This window comes from Martes martes (genome assembly GCF_963455335.1).
Source record: "Martes martes genome assembly, chromosome: 2".
In the NCBI taxonomy this organism is placed as follows: Eukaryota; Metazoa; Chordata; class Mammalia; order Carnivora; family Mustelidae; genus Martes; species Martes martes.
In genome coordinates, this window is record NC_137889.1 from 173,380,510 (window position 1) to 173,401,586 (window position 21,077).

Genomic DNA, 21,077 nt, shown 5'->3' on the forward strand with positions numbered 1-21,077 from the left:
GAAGGCAGGCTCCATATCCACTTTGCTGGGACCCGGCAACTCTAAACTGGGAGGAGAGAAGTGTTTTTATTATTGTTTTTCGTGGTCCTTAGAATTTGGCTTGGCTGCACCAGCGGTTTGAGCATTGCCTCAGTGAGCCTCTCTTTCCTTGGAAAATACGTTACATCATCCCTCCCTTGGTCTCAGTGAATCAAGATGCCGCTGGCCGTTAGCTCATAAAGTGTGCCGGAGGTTTATATGCTCTGGGTATGAGGAAGGGAAGTGTGTGAGTACCACAGGGCAAAAGTGAAAAAAGAAGCAATTTCCAGCAAGCTGGAAATGCACTAGACACACTTAGGAAGGTGCTGGAACCCGGGAAGCTTGAATTGGCGAGGTTTTGGCAATCTGTGCGATACTTCTGATCCCTGACCGTTGCCTGGAGCTGTGCGGGTGGCCCCCCAGGGTACACAACCCAGACTGCCTGTTTGTTCTGAGTCTGGGTTTGAGTTAAATCCTGTGGATTTTGTCACCTGTAAGGAATGATCATTTTTTCTTTAAAAATGTGTGGTCATGCAACCTGATGTAAATTTAATAAGTATATTCCAGCTGTTTATGTCACTTAGCTTATAGCTTTGTACTTTTAGGAAGGGAAAATGGCTTGGTTCTGCATATATAAACTTGCAGAAAGACACTAAGGCTGGTGGGGTATTTTTTATTTGTTTCTATTTTTTTAATGCATTGCTTGACTGATGCTAATACTTCTAGAGACTTACAGCTTATCTCTGAGACGAAAATTCCCTTATATGGCTGAAAGATCCCTTTCAGCTGTAAAACTCTATCTAAAATACTTGAGTATTTAATGTGCTTAGGTCCTGAATTAATTAATTGACACCTAGCATCTCACTTAGTCCTTAGCCCAGAGTACGAATGAGGTACATAGTCCCCCCACTCCCACCCTGGGCTGTGAGACATTCTTTATTTGTATTTTACAGATGAACTGTACAGAGGTTAAGTGATTGTCCTCAAGTTCCTAAGTGACAAATATCTCTGTCATTAAGTAGTATAACAATGTTAGCCTCAAGAAGCGTGAGTCCAAAACTTAAACTCTTAAACCTAATTTGCCCACAACTTCTGTTTACCAAATAAATTTTTTAGATTCTGGAGTGACCTAACTAATGCTTTTGTTCAGTACTTCAGCTTTCCAACAAATAGATTAGCCCCAGGGCCACATAGTATGTGACTCCAAAAGAATTCCATGGTGCATTGTGAGCTGCTTGAAAAACATTTCTAAGATTTTCTATGCCATCTTAAGTACCACCCACAGTATTAGAAGTTACAATACCAAGTACATAACCTAACTGAGCTCTAACATAACCGAAATGTAGATTTCCTTTCACAAAACATATCTGAACCTGACCATTTCATATTATTTTGATTGCTTTTTAAAAAAAATTATTATTTTCTTCCTCTTGGTTTTATAAGTGGTAACATAGATCCTATACTCTGTCACAGCGTCGAGGATTTAGAGTTTATAATGAGCGACATCTTGAAGGGATTTGAGATGGTAATTACTAATATTGTACTAATATGTGCTGAGGCACAATTTCGTTTGCACCAATTAAGGTTGATAAGCTAGAGTCTTTTTATAAATATTTTTCCATGTAAAGAATAATAGGAAATCAAGCCTCACAGAACACTGTCCATTTTACCAAGCAGCCTAATACCTACAGGCTTATGATCTTGAAAATGAATCAAGACTTAATGAGATTTAACACACACAAACACACACACACTTTTAAAAATCTGCCTTAATAGCAGTATAATTTTATTCAAATAGATGTTGTATTTTATTAGAATTTATGGTCTATTTTTAATGATGTTAATCCATAAGGTTGCCACTTTCAAATTTAGAAGAACTTTTTTTAAGTCTTAAAAATTTATTTCCTAAGGACTCACAATCAACTAGGGAAAATCTTAGCATAAAATTCTCCAGTTACATATTGGGCCAATATTTTGATATTATTGAGGCCCACTGACCCATTCAGTGGGGACAATCAAGAGCCACACTCATAAGGGGTGCCACAATTCTATGGGTTGTACCCGAGAGCGACCTAGGCAGGATGCTGTGTGGTTCCGCCAATCCATCTTGCTAGACAGGTGCCAGTTCTCCCCTCACCTCTCCTAGCGTCCTCCTGAGGCCACTTAATGGATTTCACTGAAGAGGAAATACAAACCCTTTGACTCAGATGCTTTTAAAATTCAGAACACAGTTTAGAAATATGATATATTTTGTTAAATGCATATTCTTTTATAGAAAAGATGAGTTGAAGGAGAGAAAGAAGGAATGAGAGAAATTAAAGTGTTAGAGGAAGATGAGAAAACCAAGGGCTAGGGGTGTAGATGGCCAAAATATGGGGAATAAAAGAAAGCTCCCTCCTAGTTCCTGGAAGGAAGAGAAATGTAGTCCCAGAAACGGAAGGCTCAGACTTTGATAAAGTAATGTCATCATCATCATGTGCTGTATTGTCATTTCCTTACTTTGGGCATAAATAGCGAAGCCACTCTAGTATATATCTGTGCTTTCGGGAAGAGGTCCAACTCTTTTGAAGTCCTGGCCTTCGAGAAGATTCCTAGTGTTTATCGAGGGTGTGGCACACCAGCCGCTTCTAAGTGCTTTGCGCCATCCCCTTGGATCCTCACAACAACCCGTGAGGGCTGTGGTATCGTCTCCACATGTCCAGTGAGGACCCTGAGGTACGGAGGGCTTAAATTTCACAGAGCTACCCAGCTAGTAGGACGGAGCCGAAATTAGACCCTGGCCTCTGAGTCCAGAAAACTTTCTTCTTTCAACTGAGTCACTCTGCCTCGGGCATCTGCAAAGTAACTTTTCTTGAACTGTCTCTTGAAAGTGTTTATCTCAAAGAGTCACTGTGGGAAGGAAGAGGGTGATCTATGTATGTGTTAAACAGCCTATTTTGAGACTTTCACTAAGGTAATTACAGGTAATATGTCTTTAGATACTGTACACAGAGAAGGTTCAAAGATGATAGGATTTTAGGCATCAGAAAATGGAGACAACTCTTGATTCTTTACTAAGCCCTCACAGTCAGGATGCTTTAAGAAATGTCTCTTGGACATTTCTCCAAGAGAAGCGTGTCACAGAGGAAGGAGCTTTGGGCCGGGGTCTGGAACATGGAAATCGGAAGTCCTGACCTACTGCATACCAGCCATTCTGCCTCTCTGAGTTTCGGTTTCTGCCTCTGTAAAATGGGGATAATATCAAACCAGGAAACAAACCAAAGAGTCTGGCAAGGGAAGGTAGTGTTAGCGTTTGTTTATAAAGCATCTCACAGGGGCCTCTGCACATTTCACTGGGACACTGAGACAGATGGGTACCCTTGATGCAAGACTTGGGGTGGGAAGGTGCTAAGCCAGGAATCAAAAACCAGCAAGTACCGAAATGGTCAAAACTTCAGAAGGGAGGCTAAATGCAAGTGCCATGAATAATTCATAACTGCATATTTCCTCTACAACAATGAACAACTTGTTTATGGTCAATGCTTTGAACTTGTAAAGTCTTTTAAAAGCCATTAAATCATTTGATCTCCAGGGCAGATCATTTCATTCCAATTTTACAGAAGAGGACAGGCAAGAGTGATAGAACTGGCCTTGGAGCCCACAGCTTGCTAGGGACACATTGCTCTCCTTAATTAAGTTTCCAACCAACTCTCCCATGGCGGCTTCTGTAATGGTAGTGCTTGTTTTAATGACGGCTTCACTCTCATAGGTCTTACCAGTCAAGTGAGATGAGACACAGGAAACAGGGATACAATATAATTATTGGGACTCTTGCCCGCCAAACTGGTTGGGCAACATTGAATTCTTTTGCGTTGCCTGAAACGCTCTTGAAGCCAAATCAATTCATTTATTCATTGGATGATTTGAGGACGCCCACTGGGTGCAAAGACGCTGTGATCAGTGCTGTATAAATAATACAAGATTGAAAGGGTAGCGTGCCCCAAGAAAAGAAGAGACTGGGCCTTGGGGTTCACGGGAAGAAAAGATGGCTTCCAGCTATGGGTACCAGGAAGAGCTCTGATGTAAAAGAATATTCATTTATTAAAATCAAACCACTTCCTGAAAGGCAAACCCTTGGTCTGATCTCAATCTGCCACTTTTCTGAATTCCTATTCTTCTTATGTCTTGGCTCCTTGAAGATAACTGACATTCTTCAGGTTTCTCATAGACTGGTTAAGGGTACCTCCAAGGGGCATCTGGGTGGCTCAGTGGGTTAAGCCTCTGCCTTCGGCTCAGGTCATAATCTCAGGGTCCTGGGATCGAACCCCACATCGGGCTCTCTGCTCAGCAAGGAGCCTGCTTCCCCCACCCCCACCCGCCTGCCTGTCTTCCTACTTGTGATTCCTGTCTGTCAAATAAATAAATAGATAAATAAAATCTTTTTTTTAAAAAAGGTACCTCTAAGACAAAATGTCATTTTATGACATTTCCTTTATAAAACAGAATCCTTTATAATTCTTATTTGTGTGAATATCTAGCACAGCGTAAGACATGCCATGACAGGTGCTCAGTAAAAACTCCATCAGTTGATTTATGTCTTTTCTTTGAAGATTCGAAGAATCTTAGCAGCCTCTCATTCTGCTGCAAATGTGTTACGAGTCATAATTCTGAGATACAATTAGGCTTACCTCTGTTTTTTCAACTGGATTTTTTCCCCCTGATTTGAGCTCAGAGCTTTTCCCAGAATAGACTAATTTAAGGTTTGTTAAGTGAATCATTTAAGGAAGGGATCTCAGAACCCATAGATCTACCACATCCCTAATACATCCTGACGGGCCATCGGGAACTTTTCTGTGAGCCCCGCACATGTTCTCAGCACCCATCCTCTCTTCCCCAGGGAGAGGAAGTGACTCTGAACCCGACTTGCCCCACCGGAAGCTGCCGGATGTGAAGAAGGATGACATGTCTGCGAGGCGGACTTCCCATGGTGAGCCGAAATCAGCAGTGCCTTTTAACCAGTACCTCCCGAACAAAAGCAATCAGACGGCCTACGTCCCCGCTCCTCTGAGGAAGAAGAAAGCAGAGCGAGAGGAAAATCGGAAGAGCTGGAATACTGCCACCTCCCCCCTGGGTGGGGAGAGGCCCTTCAGGTAAGGCCTGAGCTAGGCTGCCCCCAGTCCTGGCTTGAGCACTAGCAGTAAAGGGACGAGAGCACCTTCACACCATCGAGCTCAGATAACCATTCCAGAACTTTTGACGTAAGATTGCAAATGGCGGGAGGCAGGATGGTTCTTTGGAGAGAGACTGTGATGACGGAATCGAAGCTTCGTGAAAGCATAGAGAACGGTGCCTGTCACACAGTAGGTACTCAACAGATCCTTGTCTAACGAGCACGTTTTTTAAACCGGTTCTAGTGAGAGGACAGGGAGAGCAGATCTGTCACCCATGTCTTTCTGAGGAGACTGCCTGACTCCCGCTCCTGCTACATTTGGTGCAGAAAGCCGTATCTTTCTGCGAGAAGACTTTTTCTTAAATCTAGATACATGATTATTTAGCTATAAGCTCAAGTATAGGCGGGATGCATGAGATGTGCTTCAGAATCACATGGAGAGAAACTCCTAGTAAATGGAAGATACATTGAGCTGCTTGTCTCTTTGGAGAAGCAAGCAGGGATTTCCCCTAAACTCTGATTATGTCTTTATATTTATGCATTCATTCAGTCAGCTGGTTTTTATTCAACACCTACTACATGCTAGGCACTGTCTTTTAGGCACCGGGGACCCAGTAGTAAATAAAGGCTCTGCCTTCAAGAACCTTGGAGTCCAGTAAAAGAAACTTACCGTGTAGTCTAACCCTTTGAGCAAAACCACTCTGATCATTGCATGCATATTTCTAATAAACCACCTTTATTATCTATGAATTTCATTGAATAGACACTTTATTAAAGGTTTTGATGATTCAATAAAACATGACTTTTATCTTTCCAGCAGAAAAGGCTTTTATATCAGCTTTGAAAGAGCTCCTACTGTTGAGATTATAATGCATTGTATTTATTAACAAATTAATGGCAGCCTTTGACTTTCTTCACATTACCAGGACTGTATTGCATGCTATGACTTTTTTTTTTTTTAAGTGAAAAGTAATATCAGAATGACCAGGAGATGACATATGGCTTGCCAGGCTTTTAGTTTGGTAAACCGTCTTGTCCAACTCACTAGCTATCCTGAAACAATAGAGGAAGAGGGAAGTGAAGTGGGGTCTCCTTGTGAAGAGGACCCCGTCGGCCCAGTGGATCCTGGTGGGAAGCCTTCTGATGGTGGGTTAGAATTACCCACGGGCAGTGGTCAGGAGCAGCCTTCTCCAGAGGGGCCTGTGGCGGCCCCGGCTCCCAAGTCTGAAGGAAAAGATGCTGTTGAAATCCAAAAGCGCAGGAGGCTAGAACAAGCTGGAATCAAGGTCATGCCCGCGGCACAGCGCTTTGCCAGGTTAGCTCTGCGGGCCGAAGGCTGGCCTGACTGCCTTTGTGCATGCCTGGGTTTTGGAATCCGTCTGGCTTGTTGGAGTTTCCATCCTGTTTCCCACTTCCTGCTTTCCCCTCTGCAGCTCTCTTACCCCCTCCTCAAGCAAATAGAAGTAGCTGTGAGTCTTTGCCCCTGGGGGCATGTCTCCGCCAAGAACTTCGTTATTCTAAATGGAGGCAAAGAGTGAGCTTCTTGCTGCTTGATTAGACCGTGTCCCAGTCAAGGATGAGTAGTTAGTCATTTGTGGGCTGCGGGATTTACCTAGCAATAACATTTTATTTTTCAATTGTTTGTGGCTTGTTCATTTTCACGCTACTCCTAAATGGCTCTTACCTTACTTGACACATCATTGGAAAATAGTTCCTTTGAAATGGGGAGCGCTCTCTTTAGAAAGAGTGGTTGGGCATGAAGCACTGGGTGGGGTGCATAAACAATGAATTCTAGAACACTGAAAATAAAATAAAATGAACAAAAAAGAAAGAAGAGTGGTTGGCTTACAAAAACCCACTTACTTTGTCCCAGGGGAGTGGTAAGATTGCATTTACTTGACTCCTTTCCTAAAGCATGTTGACTCAAAAAACAAAGAATGGAGTAATTCCTTCTCTTAATTGTAACAAAGACACCAGCATCCATCTGGATGATTTCACATTACATGTGTGATGGAAATCTTCAGCAGTCCAGGTCACAGAAAACTACAGTTCTACAGGTTCAGGGAGTGTTTTGAGAAGCTGGTTAATTTTTCTCACATGATAACCACAAAGATCCTAACAAATCATAATGAGACCAAAATTTATTTGACAAATCAAAATTCATAACAGTTTGACAATTGAAATTCCTTTGCCATCTGCTGTTCCATTTAATTGGAAGAGGTAGGTGACATACCCATTGTCAAGAAGAGTAAACCAAGGATCAGTGAGAGTAAGTGACTTGCGGGTCTGAGAGCCTCGTTACCACCCACCTGGTGGCCAGATCCAAATGTTCTGACCACAGTACCACATCTGCCTCCCACACATTTAACAGAACATTTCCCGTTTCTCTGTACAATTCCAAATGTGGTTAGTGCTATATGGTCTAGTTCTTAAACCGGAAGTTCAGCATTGACTTATATGGATTTAATCCCAGAGTAGCTTTGTATTGATTAAAAACAAAAAACAACCAAGGGAATAGTTCTTCCCTGTCTGTGGTTATTTCACAGATAAGTGTATCTATCCTAAACATATATGTGCTTCTAGAAAACTCTACCATAAAGTTGTGCTTGTGTTCCAAGCAGATCTCTGGTTTTCTGAGATAATGGAGAGTAATGTAGAATCATAAAAAACAAAATCAAATCCAGATATTCTATAAAATTTTGGTACAAAGACCTTATCAGACACATATTTTTTCAACATCATTTTACCATTACTTGTATCAGAGAACAGGCTCGATGCTAAGAATACAAAAATGAATAGTATCCCCTTGCCATATATCATTTTTCATACTTTCCCTTCTGTCTTCAAATCTAGGACCCAGTGGGAATAGGTAATATAGGTAAAAGTATGAATTAAAAAAAAATTTTTTTTAATCTTAATATCCTTGACATATGCCTTCATTTGTGTCATGTCTGAGAAGTCTTTAAGCTAAAATTTACCAAAGACACCATGATCCTTATTTTTTTTTTCTGTTTATCATTTTCAAAAATTACTACTCCACTTGGTTAAAATGAATCTCATTTTTAAAAATTGATTTTTCTATAATTACCAATCTGTTTGAATATTATAATATGTGTATTGGCTGTTTGAGTTTCTTCTTCCATATCCTGTACTACCTTTTCCCATTTAAAAAATTTTTGTTTTATTGTGATAAGAACACTTAGCATGAGATCTCCCCTCTGAACAAATCTTGAATTGTTCCAGAGTTTTGTTGACTCTCGATACGATGTTGTCAGTAGATCTCTAGAATTTATTCATCCTGCCTAACTGCAACTTTATGCCCACTGATTAGAACTCCCCATTTCCTCTTCCCTCAGCCCCTGGCAACCGCCATTCTACTCTTCGATGCTATGCATTTGACTCTTAGATATGACGCGTAAGAGGAATCGTGCAGCCTTTTTCCTTCTGTGACTAGCTTATTTCACATAGCACAATGTCCTCAAGGTTCATCTATATTATCACATAGTGCAGAGTTTTCTTCTTTTAAAAGACCGAACGATATTCCATTATATGTAAATGTCACATTTACTTCCATTCATCCATCAATGGACATTTAGATTGTTTTCACATCTTGGCTATTGTGCATAGTATGGCAATGAACATGGGAGTGCTACTATCTCTTATGGGTCCTGACTTCTATAGTTTTGGATAAATAGCCAGAAGTGGGATTGCCAGGTCATATGATAGATGTATTTTTAATTTTTCAAGGAATCTCTGTATCATCTTTAGAGTATCCAAAAGAGCAACAGGAGATGAGTGGGGAGCCTCATTTAGCTAAGTCAGCACATGCAGGAGTCATGGTGACGGAGAGAAAAGAAGAGATTGGACAAGACTGGAAATTCCGTGGGTGTGCTGTGTCAGTAACTGCGAGGTTTATTTTGTAATGAAATATTGAAATCTTTTGTAATAGTTCCCATTCTATGCACAAACCTAGAATCGTGGTTAGTTTACAAATGTCATTCTGATGGATGAATATTATATTTAGGTGGTACTCTTTGCTCCTGTCCATGTTGCCTGTTATCTGGCTCCATTGTTCACATATTTCATCCAAGTCAGTTATATTAAGCAGAAATTCCCAGGTCTCTTAATATCATCACACCTGAGATCTTCTGGCTTAAAAATTGGGTTCAGGAAAATTGTGCATATTCCCAGAGAAGGTCCCCAACAGCAATGTGACACAGCTGCTCCAAATACCCAGAATTCATTTGTTGCAGATTGTTCAGCTGCTAGCTCTCTCTTACAGGGTTTATATATCCTGTGTCACTAGCCTTGCCTGTCTGTGTCCCTGTCACTTACTTTCTGCAGCCTTCCTCAGAGTGGAGAGTCATGCTAAGTTTATCCTGCTTTTCATGTGGCAGAAAGTAGCTGAACTGGAATGAAACACATAAAGATGAAAAGGCTTCTTGGTATCTGGAAAATAAGAATATAAAATATGTAAATATGGTGATGTCTCTTGAAACATTTAACCTCCATCTCCTGTCTTTGCCATCCAGATGGATTCTGACTACCACATCTTTGAACCCAGCAAGAGGCCCAGCATATATTTTGTGGCCCATTTCTTAGCTGGAAAAGTCTGTGTTTGAAGGAAAGGGTGATAATGTCAAGTCGCAGGCAAGGAGGAGGTACACAGACAGAGAACAAGACTTTATTTCTATAGACTGTTTTCTTGGGTTTTTTTTGTCCCAAGTACTCTCAAACACCTCCTTGTATATAAAAAGGAGCAAGAGTGCATGGCATTCTATGTTTGTGTAACTTTTGAAGCCCAAAAGTCCCAAGCTTCCTGTCAAACCATATATTAGGAGGTATCTTAGCATCAAGGGACAGAAAGTAGGGCTTCTTAATAAATGTGTGGAGTTTAATATGCATTAGAGTCACCATTGAAGTAAGACGTATATAAACTCCTTTTGCTTCTATTTTAGTTGATGATTAAGTTAGCTTAATTACCCCCAAATATGAGACTCTGCCAAAAAAGCTAAGATTTCTGTTTTTAAGAGGATAAAATGGGAACCAAGATTCACTTCCCCTGAATTAAAATGCCATGGAGATTTGAGTTCTCTTACTTGGTGTTTCCCATTGGAGAAGTAAATTTTTTTTTTTAAACTGAATTATAGGTTTCACGTGATTGTACTTCTTTTCTAATTGTTTTCATATGTCTCAGCACTCAGTCTTTTCTGCTGGTCTGTGGATCTTCTCAACCACATAGTAATTAATTACAGAGGGCAAAAAAAAAAAAAAAAAGAAAAAAACCCTCCCAGGAACAATAGACATTTTCGAAATCTTTAGAGGAAAGAGTTGATGCAGTTAAATGCTAGACACGTCCTCTACACCCCTACTCAGCAGATGCCTATGTCCCTGATTGTTGCTGAACAGATCCTTGGGGATCGGGAGCAGACACACACAGCGCTTGCAGGGGCCTCTGTGACTCTAGTTGCGGCCTCACTGTGTGGGCACCGGGTGAGCCGGGAAGTTTCTGGTATTGCCCCTGACATTCCCAGGAGAGCCCAGTTTCTTTCAGTAGAACAGCCTCGCCGCCAGTCTGGGCTGGCTGCTTGTGTGGTACCAAGGGAAAAGGGGTGAAGGAAAATGCTGGTTCTTCCTTCGGTTCAATCACTGTCTCGTTCATTTTGAAACCTGTAAGTTTGAGCCAAGAGCTTTTTCTTCCCCCCTCACCTGCTTCGAGCCCATAACCTGTCCTACCAAGGTAGCTTCACTTGTTTGAGATGAAACCAGGCATGGTTACGAGGCTGGAGGCAAGGCTGGGCATTTCTCGTCTCGCACTGAACCGTATTCCTTCTGAGCGGCGCCACGAGCTGTGCCCAGCCGAGCAGCCCCTCCTTCCCAAAGTGACTCACCTATGAATGGCTTGAAAAAAAATCAAAGCGTCAAACCTCCCCCATGAATATCAAGGCAGGTAACCTGAGTCTGCCCCTGAAATTCACTTCATTTACCTACATTCAGAGGACTGGAACTAGAAGCCTCAGTGTTCTCCTCTACTCAGTAGACGTGAGAATTCCTATCTCACAGCGTCCTTGCGATGGTTAGTATATCTGAAATATACCAGGTGCTCAGAGAGTCGTAATTGTTGAAAACCCGAGTAGGACATACCGAAGCTTTACAACAGACTGCCCTTAAGGTCCCTTAGGGAAAAAGAAAAACACATTTATAAAAGGCCACTGAAGAATTTCAGTAACTAGACCCCTGTGAACACAAACCTACGTATCTTCTTTACACACGGTATGCATTACTGCGAGGCCAAAAGTATGAGTTCAGATTTTGTGTTATTATCTCCCCCCTACCCCCGAGTCTGCCTGGAAACTCTGAAATCACAGGATCCAAGCAAGTAGCGGAAAATCAGTCATTGTGACTGTTTTTCTTTTCAAGTGGGCAGGGAGTGGCTTTCCGTGGCCAGCGATACAGAAAGCTTTCTTTACTGCCTCTCCTCCCCTTTTTTTTAAGTCCACACATCTAAATTGAGATCTCTTGAAACAAGTGCTGCTATGCTGGGCATTTAGCCTAAAAAGAAACACCCCAGGGAATTTGTAGCCGGGCTTGGGCTCCTGTGATCCAGAGAACACCAGATTCTCCCTGCTCAAATTGGCATCACAAATTGGCATGGCCATTTGCATAAATGCAAATGTTTTATTCTAAAGAAGTCTGCCTGAGTTGGGGGTGGGGAGATGGTAACCCATGACCCCTGGCCAAAAAAAATGAAAAGAGTGCTGCTTTTGAATATAAGAGATTCAAGCTAGGGGTCCACTCCCCCTGAACTTGGAGTCGGATCAGCTGAGATGAGATAATGAGTTTGAAAGCGCTTTGTAAACTGTAAAGTGCTGTGCGAGCATTGTGAGGTATGATGAGTTAGCATTCTGCTATCATTAATCCTAGCAAAATGTGGCTGCCTGTGACCAGCAATGCAAATCACAACTCCAGTCTAAGCACAACTCACAGATCTCTTTATTTAGTAAGCAAAATACTTCTCTTTCTCCTACTCCCATAGTCATGATAATGCCTTATTTTTTATATCATGTTCTGCCTTCAATACCATTCCTGGCCAGGTCTTTTGTTTAACACCCAGTATAGTGGTTACAAACAGCGCCTCTGGAGCCAGACAGGTTGGGTTTGAATTTTAACTTAAGCACTGGCACTTAGACCTTGGGCAAATTTCTGAACCTAGAACCTAGTTTCTACTCTCTTAAAATAGTGATGCTAATAACACTCACATTGCAGGGTTAGTATTAGGTTTAAATGAACTAACACTTAGAAGGAAGTCTAGCCAATAGTGCAGCCTCAGTAAGTTAGCCACTTTCTTCGTCATCAACATTGTGCTTTTTAAATAATGCCTTTTTGAAGACATTAATTCAATGGCCTGTGACTTGCATTGGCCATTTTTTATGGCCCTAGTCAACCAACACCAGTTGGTACTTGCCAGATACATTGGCTAAGGAGCAGGGAAGGAGCATGACCACTGTCCAGGCAGGGACAGGCAGGACACTGGGAGTCAGGTGTGCAACTCAAAGGGCAAGATTTTGATTTTAAGAAATAAATTTATTCGGGGAGCAAAGCACTGTCAACCACTTCCAAATTCTGTGCTTTAAATTTTTATTGAAGACAGTGGCAGCAGTGAAAAGAAGGAATTTGCTGCTCATGATTAGAGATGATTTGATTTTCTAAAAAAATCAGATAGAGTAAGGTCCTGCTATCGTCTTAAGACGTATCACCCTCAGGAGCAGTACGGAGCAAAGCAGCGGAGAACAGGCAGCCTGCTTGATCAGGGTTCATAGTCTCAATGTTCATTTTACTCCTAGCTAATTCCTCCTCATTTCTGAGATGAGTTGTCCTTTGAGGATGAAGAATTTACTCTTGATTCCCTCTTAGAGATTGGATACAAAGTAGGTAAGCATTAGGAGTCGAGATACTTTATTTACTCATCTTCTTGAAATGAGAAGATAATAAATGATTTTTTAAAAGTTTTAACATTTTATTATTACTCAGAATAATAATGACCTAGAAGCAAGGCTGAGCCTATGAGCAGGGGGAGAAGACTTTGTGGGAATTCCAGATGCACACAGTTCGACACTATGCCTATCCCACATGACTCCAATGAAAACAAAAAACCAAAACTGAGTGGAAAGTCCTATATTCTACCATTAAACCACATTCAGGAATTTAAAAGTTTGAGGTCTTCAACATCTCTTTGAAAATGGGAACAGCACAAAGTAGTAATTTTTTAGCCATTTTGGCAAAATGTTTTACCACAATTGACTTGACATCTAGCATATGGCGAAGAAGAGCTGAGAGGTGGACAGTCATTGGGGTAGAAGAATTTACTAGAAGAAGACAGAGCTGCTCATGGGAGGGTGCAGGGCAAGAGAAGCATTTATGCTCCGGGTCCATCCTGTTCCTGGTCATAAACCCTTCCAAATGCTTCAGGTGAGCTCAGCTCTGCAGAAAGACCTTCCTCACACTTTGCAACTGGGTACATAGTCTATGTTTGTTGTCACACAGCTGCACGCATTAGCTTTCCCCCAGATCAGTTTCTTGGTGGCTCAAATTGTTGCCCTACCACTCAGAAACAAACTGGGGACCTGTTGGGTGCATTGCTAATGTGCTAAAGGAAAAAGGACAACCAAAAGCTTTCTACTCTTCCCAATGTCATGACAAGAGTTCGGATTGTCCCTCTCAGAGCCATTTAGGATCCTGCATTGCTGGTGCTGATGGGTCCTGTCCATTAAATGACTTTTTAGCATTGCTAGTCGCTGGCTAAAACCAAGGATTTAAAACCCACCCTAACTACGCTACAACTCTGGACTAAAATAGCGAACAGATGTCATCTAGACTAACGATATTGAGAAGACCTTCCACTAACAACACAGTTGTGTGTCTGGAGATGGGGATTTAAAAAAGCATTTGGTCTGATCACATTGGAGAGTTCTATTTAATTTTGCTCCATCAGTCACAAGCCATTAAGTAATGAGAAAGAAGCTGTTCATGACATTATCCTTCGCAAAGAAAACCCTTTCCTGACCCACCAACGTGGCAAAGATTCAGAATCAGAAGAGGAAGTTTCGCGTCGGCGGCCCGATCTTGAGAAAGATGACTTTGCTGCAAGGAGAGCGAGGATGAACCAGACCAAGCCAGTGGTGCCATTGAGTCAACTCCTCTATGGGCCTTACCGAAAAAAAGAGGCAGAGAAATCAGAGAGCGGCAAACAGCTCTCAACGGGAATTTCAGAAAAGAAAAGTCTAGAATATAAAAGGTGTGCACTGTGTGTATGTTCGTGTGGGTGAGAGGGGGAGCATAATTAAGTGAAGGTGACTTGTGTCATAGGCCCCCATTCCTTTCCTTTCCCTGCTATAAATAATCAGTAGTGGTGGTTTATTTTGAATGGCACTCCAGACTGGCACAGCCAGTCTCCCTAAATGCAGTGGCAGACCGTAGAATGATCTCGTGCAAAATGGGGCTGAATTCATCAAATAAACTTGGAGTTCCAGTAGATACATCACCACAAATGGTTGGCATTATTGGTACAGGCAGACATGTACCAGTGCCTATCAGGGGTGGCCACCATCCAAAGCTGGTCCAGTCCACTCACAGAAAACGGAAAACACCGTCACTCCGTAGCTGTAGCCTGTTCTCTCTTATTAATTCCTTTTAGATTTTGGGAGGAGAAAAAAATTAGGTTTGCTCTCTTTCTACATACCAACAAAATCACTTAGAATTTAATGATGGATAGGTCTCATTAAAACACACACACACACACACACACACACACACACACACACACGCATGCACAACCAGGGTTCATGCCTGGCTCAGTCAATTGAGCATCTGACTCCTGATCTCAGGTCTTGATCTCAAGGTCATGAGTTCGAGCCCTGCATTGGCTCCACACTGGGCTTGGAGCCAAAAACAAAAAAAAACTTCTCAAAAATATAATACACTTCTGTTTGTTCTATTCTAGAAATTGTTTTTGGATGAGTTTCCCTCTCCTAACCATTTTCCCATCCTCTTAATTTGAGAAAGGAAAACTGTAGAGAAATGGGTTTTGGCCAGTGATTCTTATCCTAGGAGGGATATGATGGCATTGAAGGTGGCAGCTTGCTGAATTTCATCACACAGAGTTGATCATTCTTGTATTTTCTCCTTATACCAAAATCAGAGATTCGCATCGTCAAATTGCCATCTCTTTACCCCTCATGTAACGGGGTTTGTAAATTCTGTTGAATGAAGAATATAAATGTCTTAACTGTGTTTTTGCACAATTGTTGCTGTTGTTCTGCGAAGTACCAGGGACAAAATGCATGGATATAGAATAGGGGTTAGAGCATAGAAGCCTAGCGTGATTTTTTTTTTTAAGATTTTATTTATTTATTTGACAGGCAGAGATCACAAGTAGGCAGAGAGGCAGGCAGAGACAGAGAGAGGGGGAAGCAGGCTCCCCGCTGAGCTGAGAGCCCCATGTGGGGCTCGATCCCAGGACCCTGGGATCATGACCTGAGCCGAAGGCAGAGGCTTCAACCCACTGAGCCACCCAGGTGCCCCGAAGCCTAGCGTGATTTTTTTATAGGACACACTCTAGCTTCGGGAGTCTCTCACTCTGTCATGCCTTGTAACAAACCATTCTAGGAGGGCCTTGTAGGAGGGAGCTGTTGTTGTGCATTAAACAGACTTCTGGACAATTCACTAGCATCAAGGCACAAGGATGGGAATCAGCAACTTGAGTTAGGAAAAGGAGTCGCTTTTGCATCTCCCTTTTTCCCTTTTTCCTGCATGCAATTTTAATTCCCAGTATTTCCAGCCTCGTTTGTCTGTTGTCACCTGACTCTGTGTTTGGGGACATGGTTCTGAGTCTCAGATGGCCCATGACCTCTCTAGGGAGCATCAAAGAATGGATGAAAGAAGAGAAGGCCCCTAGTGGCTCCTGCCTCTGCCCTTCCTTTATCCCCTTTCCCAAACTGAAAGGAAACAGAAAATTCTGTAGCCCTCCTAACTTGTAGAGGGTCCTGGAAGACACCACATCATCCAGATAATGAAAGAATACCTCTTGGTTTTCTGGCTTGGATGATATCTTTTTTAAAAAGAAATAGCCCTCTCTATGTGGGTGTTTGAGATTTTCTATCTTGGGAAGCATATTTCATTAGAAATTTACTTTTAATGCCATTGAATGTTTATGCACTGATTTAAATGACAGCATTGTCAGCATCAAACCACCCAACTTCCACTTCTTGGGAGAACAGGTGAAAATACCAGTTTTAACATCAGTGAAGGTGACTAGTTTTTAACGTAAGAAACAAATGAGTATTGACTCTCTAGGTCCAGGTGAAGAGGATACACTCTGTGTAATCTTCAAGTTTACATTAGTCAGACCTAACCAGTGTTGTCCAGAAGCAGAGACTGATTTCGAAGGTCGAAACTTTCTGTTTGGAATTGACTTAGATGTATTTCCTGGCACTTTTGAGCTTATGGTTGAGATATTTAATATGTGAACAACGTTCCAGCTATCTCCAAACTAATCCCAGAATTTGGATCATGCCAAGCTCGTTACTAACATTTTACGGGTGCGGTAAAAGACATTCCAAGAGGGCTCAGGGATTCAATCAGAAAACTTGAATTCATTATAGTAACTTGAATAGTGTGGGAATTGGGCATCATTACTGTCAAACTGAAATCTCATTACCATTCTTAGCAGTCTTTCAGCGAGCCCTGGCTTCTCTTCCTAAACCAAACTAGAGATTGTCATTTGGTGGAGAAAACTCCGTCTCATTACAGTGTCGAAAGGGTAGCATAGGCACAAAGAATCAAGGCTCCCAGTGATTCTGAGTTTTTTGAGAAAGGGAAAGGTGCCTTCATCATTTCCTTCTGTCCTTAGCCTCTGAAATTCCTTGCTTGACATTCTGTTTGTCTGCTTCCCTGCCTTGAACCTGATTTTTCCAATGATGTGGGGGCCTGGATAAAACTGACAGGAACCAGGGCCAAGAGGTGAAGTCAATCGTGGCCTGTATTACTCGGACTCAGGAGAGCAAACCGGCTGAAGAGGGAGTGAGGAAGGTGCCAGATCTTTACAGGGATGATCTGGCCCAGCGGAGAATTCAGGGCCTCCTCGGCCCTCACCGAGAGGCTCCAAGATTTGTCACAGTCTCCAATATCACCGAAGCGGACTTGGAGACATGGGAGAGACTGAAAGTGTCAGGAAAGACGAGGTGTGTCATGTTTTTCCTGAATTTCCCCCTGCAAGTGGTTTCGTTAAACGTTGAAGGAATCAAATGCTTATCCTTCTATCATTTTTTTAATTCTCACGGCTGGAGAAAAAATACCTCCTAAAACATAGTGTATTCTGTATGAGTTGAAAATTATTATACCGAAAGTTACGAGTCACTGAATGGAAAAATTCTCTTTAATTGAACCAACTACTGTGAAAGGTAATTTCGATAGGCTTGTTTACGTGATTTTTAACCCATTTTCGTTATTTCACCATCCCTAAAATATTCTCATGCCATCATTGATGATGTTGGAAGTGATATTTTGAGCACCATAGAAGCTTGAAGCCTTACTTACCAGGCAAGGCAATGACCGTTCCTTCCTCTGATGAATGGAAAAGCAATTCAGCTCTAACCCTATTAGTATTTTTCATAAATCTAGTATTCCAAAGTGGGGGAGGGGAGCTCTTAGTAATTTGCACTTGCCTAAGAAATGTTTGGAACTCGTTTCTGGTTCTGACTAGGGATGGAGATGTTGAGCCCATCTGTGCCCCTGAGCCTTCACCAGAAATTAAAGCAGAAACTGCCATCCGTGATGATTTTGCCAGCCGCAAAGCGAGGGCCTATAAGAAAGCTTCCGGCCCTCGGCAAAAGTTTGTGCACTTTGGACCCGTGACAGAGATAGATCAGCAGAAATGGAAGCGGCTCAGCATCGGCCGGGCTGGGCCTAGGGAGGACGTGGAAGGAGTCCTCGGTCGTGGCAGCAAGACCGAAACTAACTCTGTCTCCCCTTCCTCCGCGGCCACGTCCAGTTTAGGAAAAGACCAAACGCTCACTGCACAGAATGACCACAGGTATTTTCCTCCATCCATGTCCAAGCCCTGCACGGGAGCCGCTGCTGCTTTGCAAGGGTCTGTCGAAGCACCTCTCAGAAACCTCCGGCGACCCCATAGTCGGAACGGGCTCTTTGGCTGGTTGGCAGAGGACAAACGTCAGCGGGTCGCCCTGGGGAGGAGCGTGTGTGTGAAAGTTAATGGCAGGCGTCCGTTTTGATTCCGTTGTCCCCAGAATCACCGCCGGGGAATGCCAGTAATCTTGGCCAAGGACCCTTTTTCCCTCGGCTGCATTCAGCACTGTTTTATTAGTTGGAAATGCTGAAATGAACTCGACGGAATGTTTTAATGATACCCTAGCGTTTCTTCTAAAGATTCGTTGGTAGAAGTCAGGTTTATCTATAACCTCCCTCTTTTCCTATCCCATGGAGGGAGGAAAAAAATAGTAATATCGTAAGTTCAAATTTGGACATTGAAGCAGACAAAAAGAAAGTAAAGATCTCTTCCCTCCCCTACTTAAAAAAAAAAAGGTATGATGAATTGTGAATGGAAAAAGACTCCTCTCTTGGGGTTCCTGTGAGTCAAGAGTTTCCTTGGCTGAATCGCCCTCCGAATGTGAGGGATCACCTGGGAGAAGCCCGTGTGGCCTGTGAGCAGTTCTCCTCCTCACTGGAGGCCTTTCAGCTTTGAATTCCCAAGTCCTCTCCTGGGGGTTCAGTTCTGTGGGCTGGTATCTCCTCCAGGAAGCAGGTATGGGAGGTTTATAAGCCACTGCACTGTCCTGGGAACCTCCATTCCACCTGTGTTTTGGGAGCAAAGTAACGCTCTCCGTGGCGAGGGGAAAGGCTCCAGATGTCCTCCTCTGTGCTCTGTCCTTGAAATCCAAAGGCAACAGTGAATGGTCCATGACACACAGACGGGTGTCTTTCATCCAATACTTATGGCCGACAGCACGGAGGATAGCAGACTGTAGATAGAAATAATCCACGCACACCAGATATGCAGTTGGTGTTTCAGAGGCTGATGGGGACCTAGGGTGGGGGTCAGGAGGTAGTAAGAAATGCATCGTTGAGTCCTTGACTACCGAGGGGGCCATCACTCAGCCCCGTGGGGACCGGCTCTTGCCAGCCCTTCTTTGACTTTCCTCAGGCGCTCGCTGGTGCTCACCTTCCGTTATCTCCGTCTGAGTTTGTCATCCTTACTAACCAGCTTCCGGAATGAGAGCAGCCGAATTCTTCTTAATCTCTCAGTCTCAACAACGTTCGTTGCGTCCTTTCATAATTCTTTTTCCTCTTCTCTCTTGCTACCAATGCTGCTTGATTGTCAACAGAATAGTGAATTCTGGCGTAGGGGACTGTTGCAAAAGGGTGTCGCGGCTGGGTCCCGTACTGGAGACCCAGGAGGAGCACGTCTGCGGTTTGAGCGAGCACCCAGGAGCGGAGGAAGGTGAGGAGCGACATTCCCTCCCTTCCCGGGAGGTGCAGGATGACAGGTGGGGTCAAGGCCTAGGGTGTGAATTCTTCCCTAGCAGTAAAGTTGTCCTCTCTGGCTTCAGCGACGTGCAAACAGCTGCCACAGGATGGCAAGGAAGAGAAGGAAGGAGTTGCTCAAAGAGATTCTGAGATGCCGCCAAAGGCTGAGCCATCAGAGGAGAGCGGCCAGCCACTGTGAGCGCTTGCCTGCCTTCCAGGGTGTGCTGCCACTGCTGTGTGTGGCTGTTGTGTCCCCAGAAAACAGCTTCGAGCCACAGTATGCCCTTGATGACTGACGTGGTGTGGAGTTCAGTCACTTAAAAGAATGCACCCAGCCCAGGGTCAGAGTCCTGCTCTCAGTGCCCTCCCTGGGTAGAGATGGGAGCCTTTGCATGTGGTTGGGTGCTGGCCAGATTTCATTCTCGGGAATCCTGAAAACCGGAAAGGGAAACCCGTTCCGGTGTAAGTGCCCGTTGCATGGTGGAGGCCCACAGTGTTAGTACTCGGTTGCTCTGTGTGCTGCTGCCTCCATGGACGTTGGCTTCTTCTGTCTTGGGTTGATGCCAGTGGGGGATGCTACTGAAAACATCTTTAGCAATAAGTGGCCTTTGACTGGCTGGACTGAATATTGCCCTAGTGTGTGTCCCCTGACCTCCGAATGCAAGACTTCGGGGACAGAAGAGAGCTCGGAGAGGACGACAGCTCCTGCCTGGATCAGCAGCAGACTGAAAGGCCCAGGAAAGTTGTACGACTCACAAAAAGATGACATGATGGTCAGAAGAACCGGGATGTGTCTTAGACGCATGGGAGCCAACGTAAACCAGTTCCTTCCAGTTCCATTTGCAAAGCGGCAGGATGTGGAGGAATCTGCCAGGGGTCCGCTGTTGAAGGATAAGAGGTCAGAAGATTTTCCTGAGCCTTTGTGGTTCTGTTTTTCTGGTCTGAGCCTTCATAGATGCTTTGAGTATGTTATTAACGCGTTATGATACCTCAGCGCCACTTACCTGTGATTGCTTGCGGAAATGGAGTGATAAAAATTGGCCAAGAATTTTTTTTTCCTTTTTTGCCTATAAGCAGGTATGGAAAGAAGATGCATTTGTGAATTTTCTTGTTCAGCGATTTTTTTTCTGACTCATCTTGTGGGCCCCCTAAATGGGTAACTCTTATTTCTTCCTAGCTCGTATAGGAGCCCTCAGGTAAAGGAATTGAACTTCTTTCTGAGCTACTTGATTTCACTTTGATTCCAGGAACGTCTTCAGGTCCAAAGAAGACGTATACCACTTACCAGTTTGTAATTCCATTTCATTTCAACATTAGCAAACACTCAGGGCTTTCTAGAGGTAAGATTTCTATTCCATGCTGTGACTTG

General features: G+C 43.2%; 1 protein-coding gene across 1 annotated transcript in view; it reads left to right on the forward strand.

The window, feature by feature from the left end:
* LIMCH1 (LIM and calponin homology domains 1) overlaps positions 1-21,077 on the forward strand; it is a 326,880-nt gene that overhangs the window by 239,925 nt on the left and 65,878 nt on the right. The window contains exons 8-15 of the mRNA XM_080797210.1: positions 4,895-5,147; positions 6,216-6,482; positions 14,160-14,462; positions 17,170-17,406; positions 17,928-18,257; positions 19,567-19,682; positions 19,792-19,903; positions 20,346-20,606. Of these exons, the coding sequence (XP_080653336.1) occupies positions 4,895-5,147; positions 6,216-6,482; positions 14,160-14,462; positions 17,170-17,406; positions 17,928-18,257; positions 19,567-19,682; positions 19,792-19,903; positions 20,346-20,606 (1,879 nt within the window). The remainder of the gene's footprint in view (positions 1-4,894; positions 5,148-6,215; positions 6,483-14,159; positions 14,463-17,169; positions 17,407-17,927; positions 18,258-19,566; positions 19,683-19,791; positions 19,904-20,345; positions 20,607-21,077) is intronic.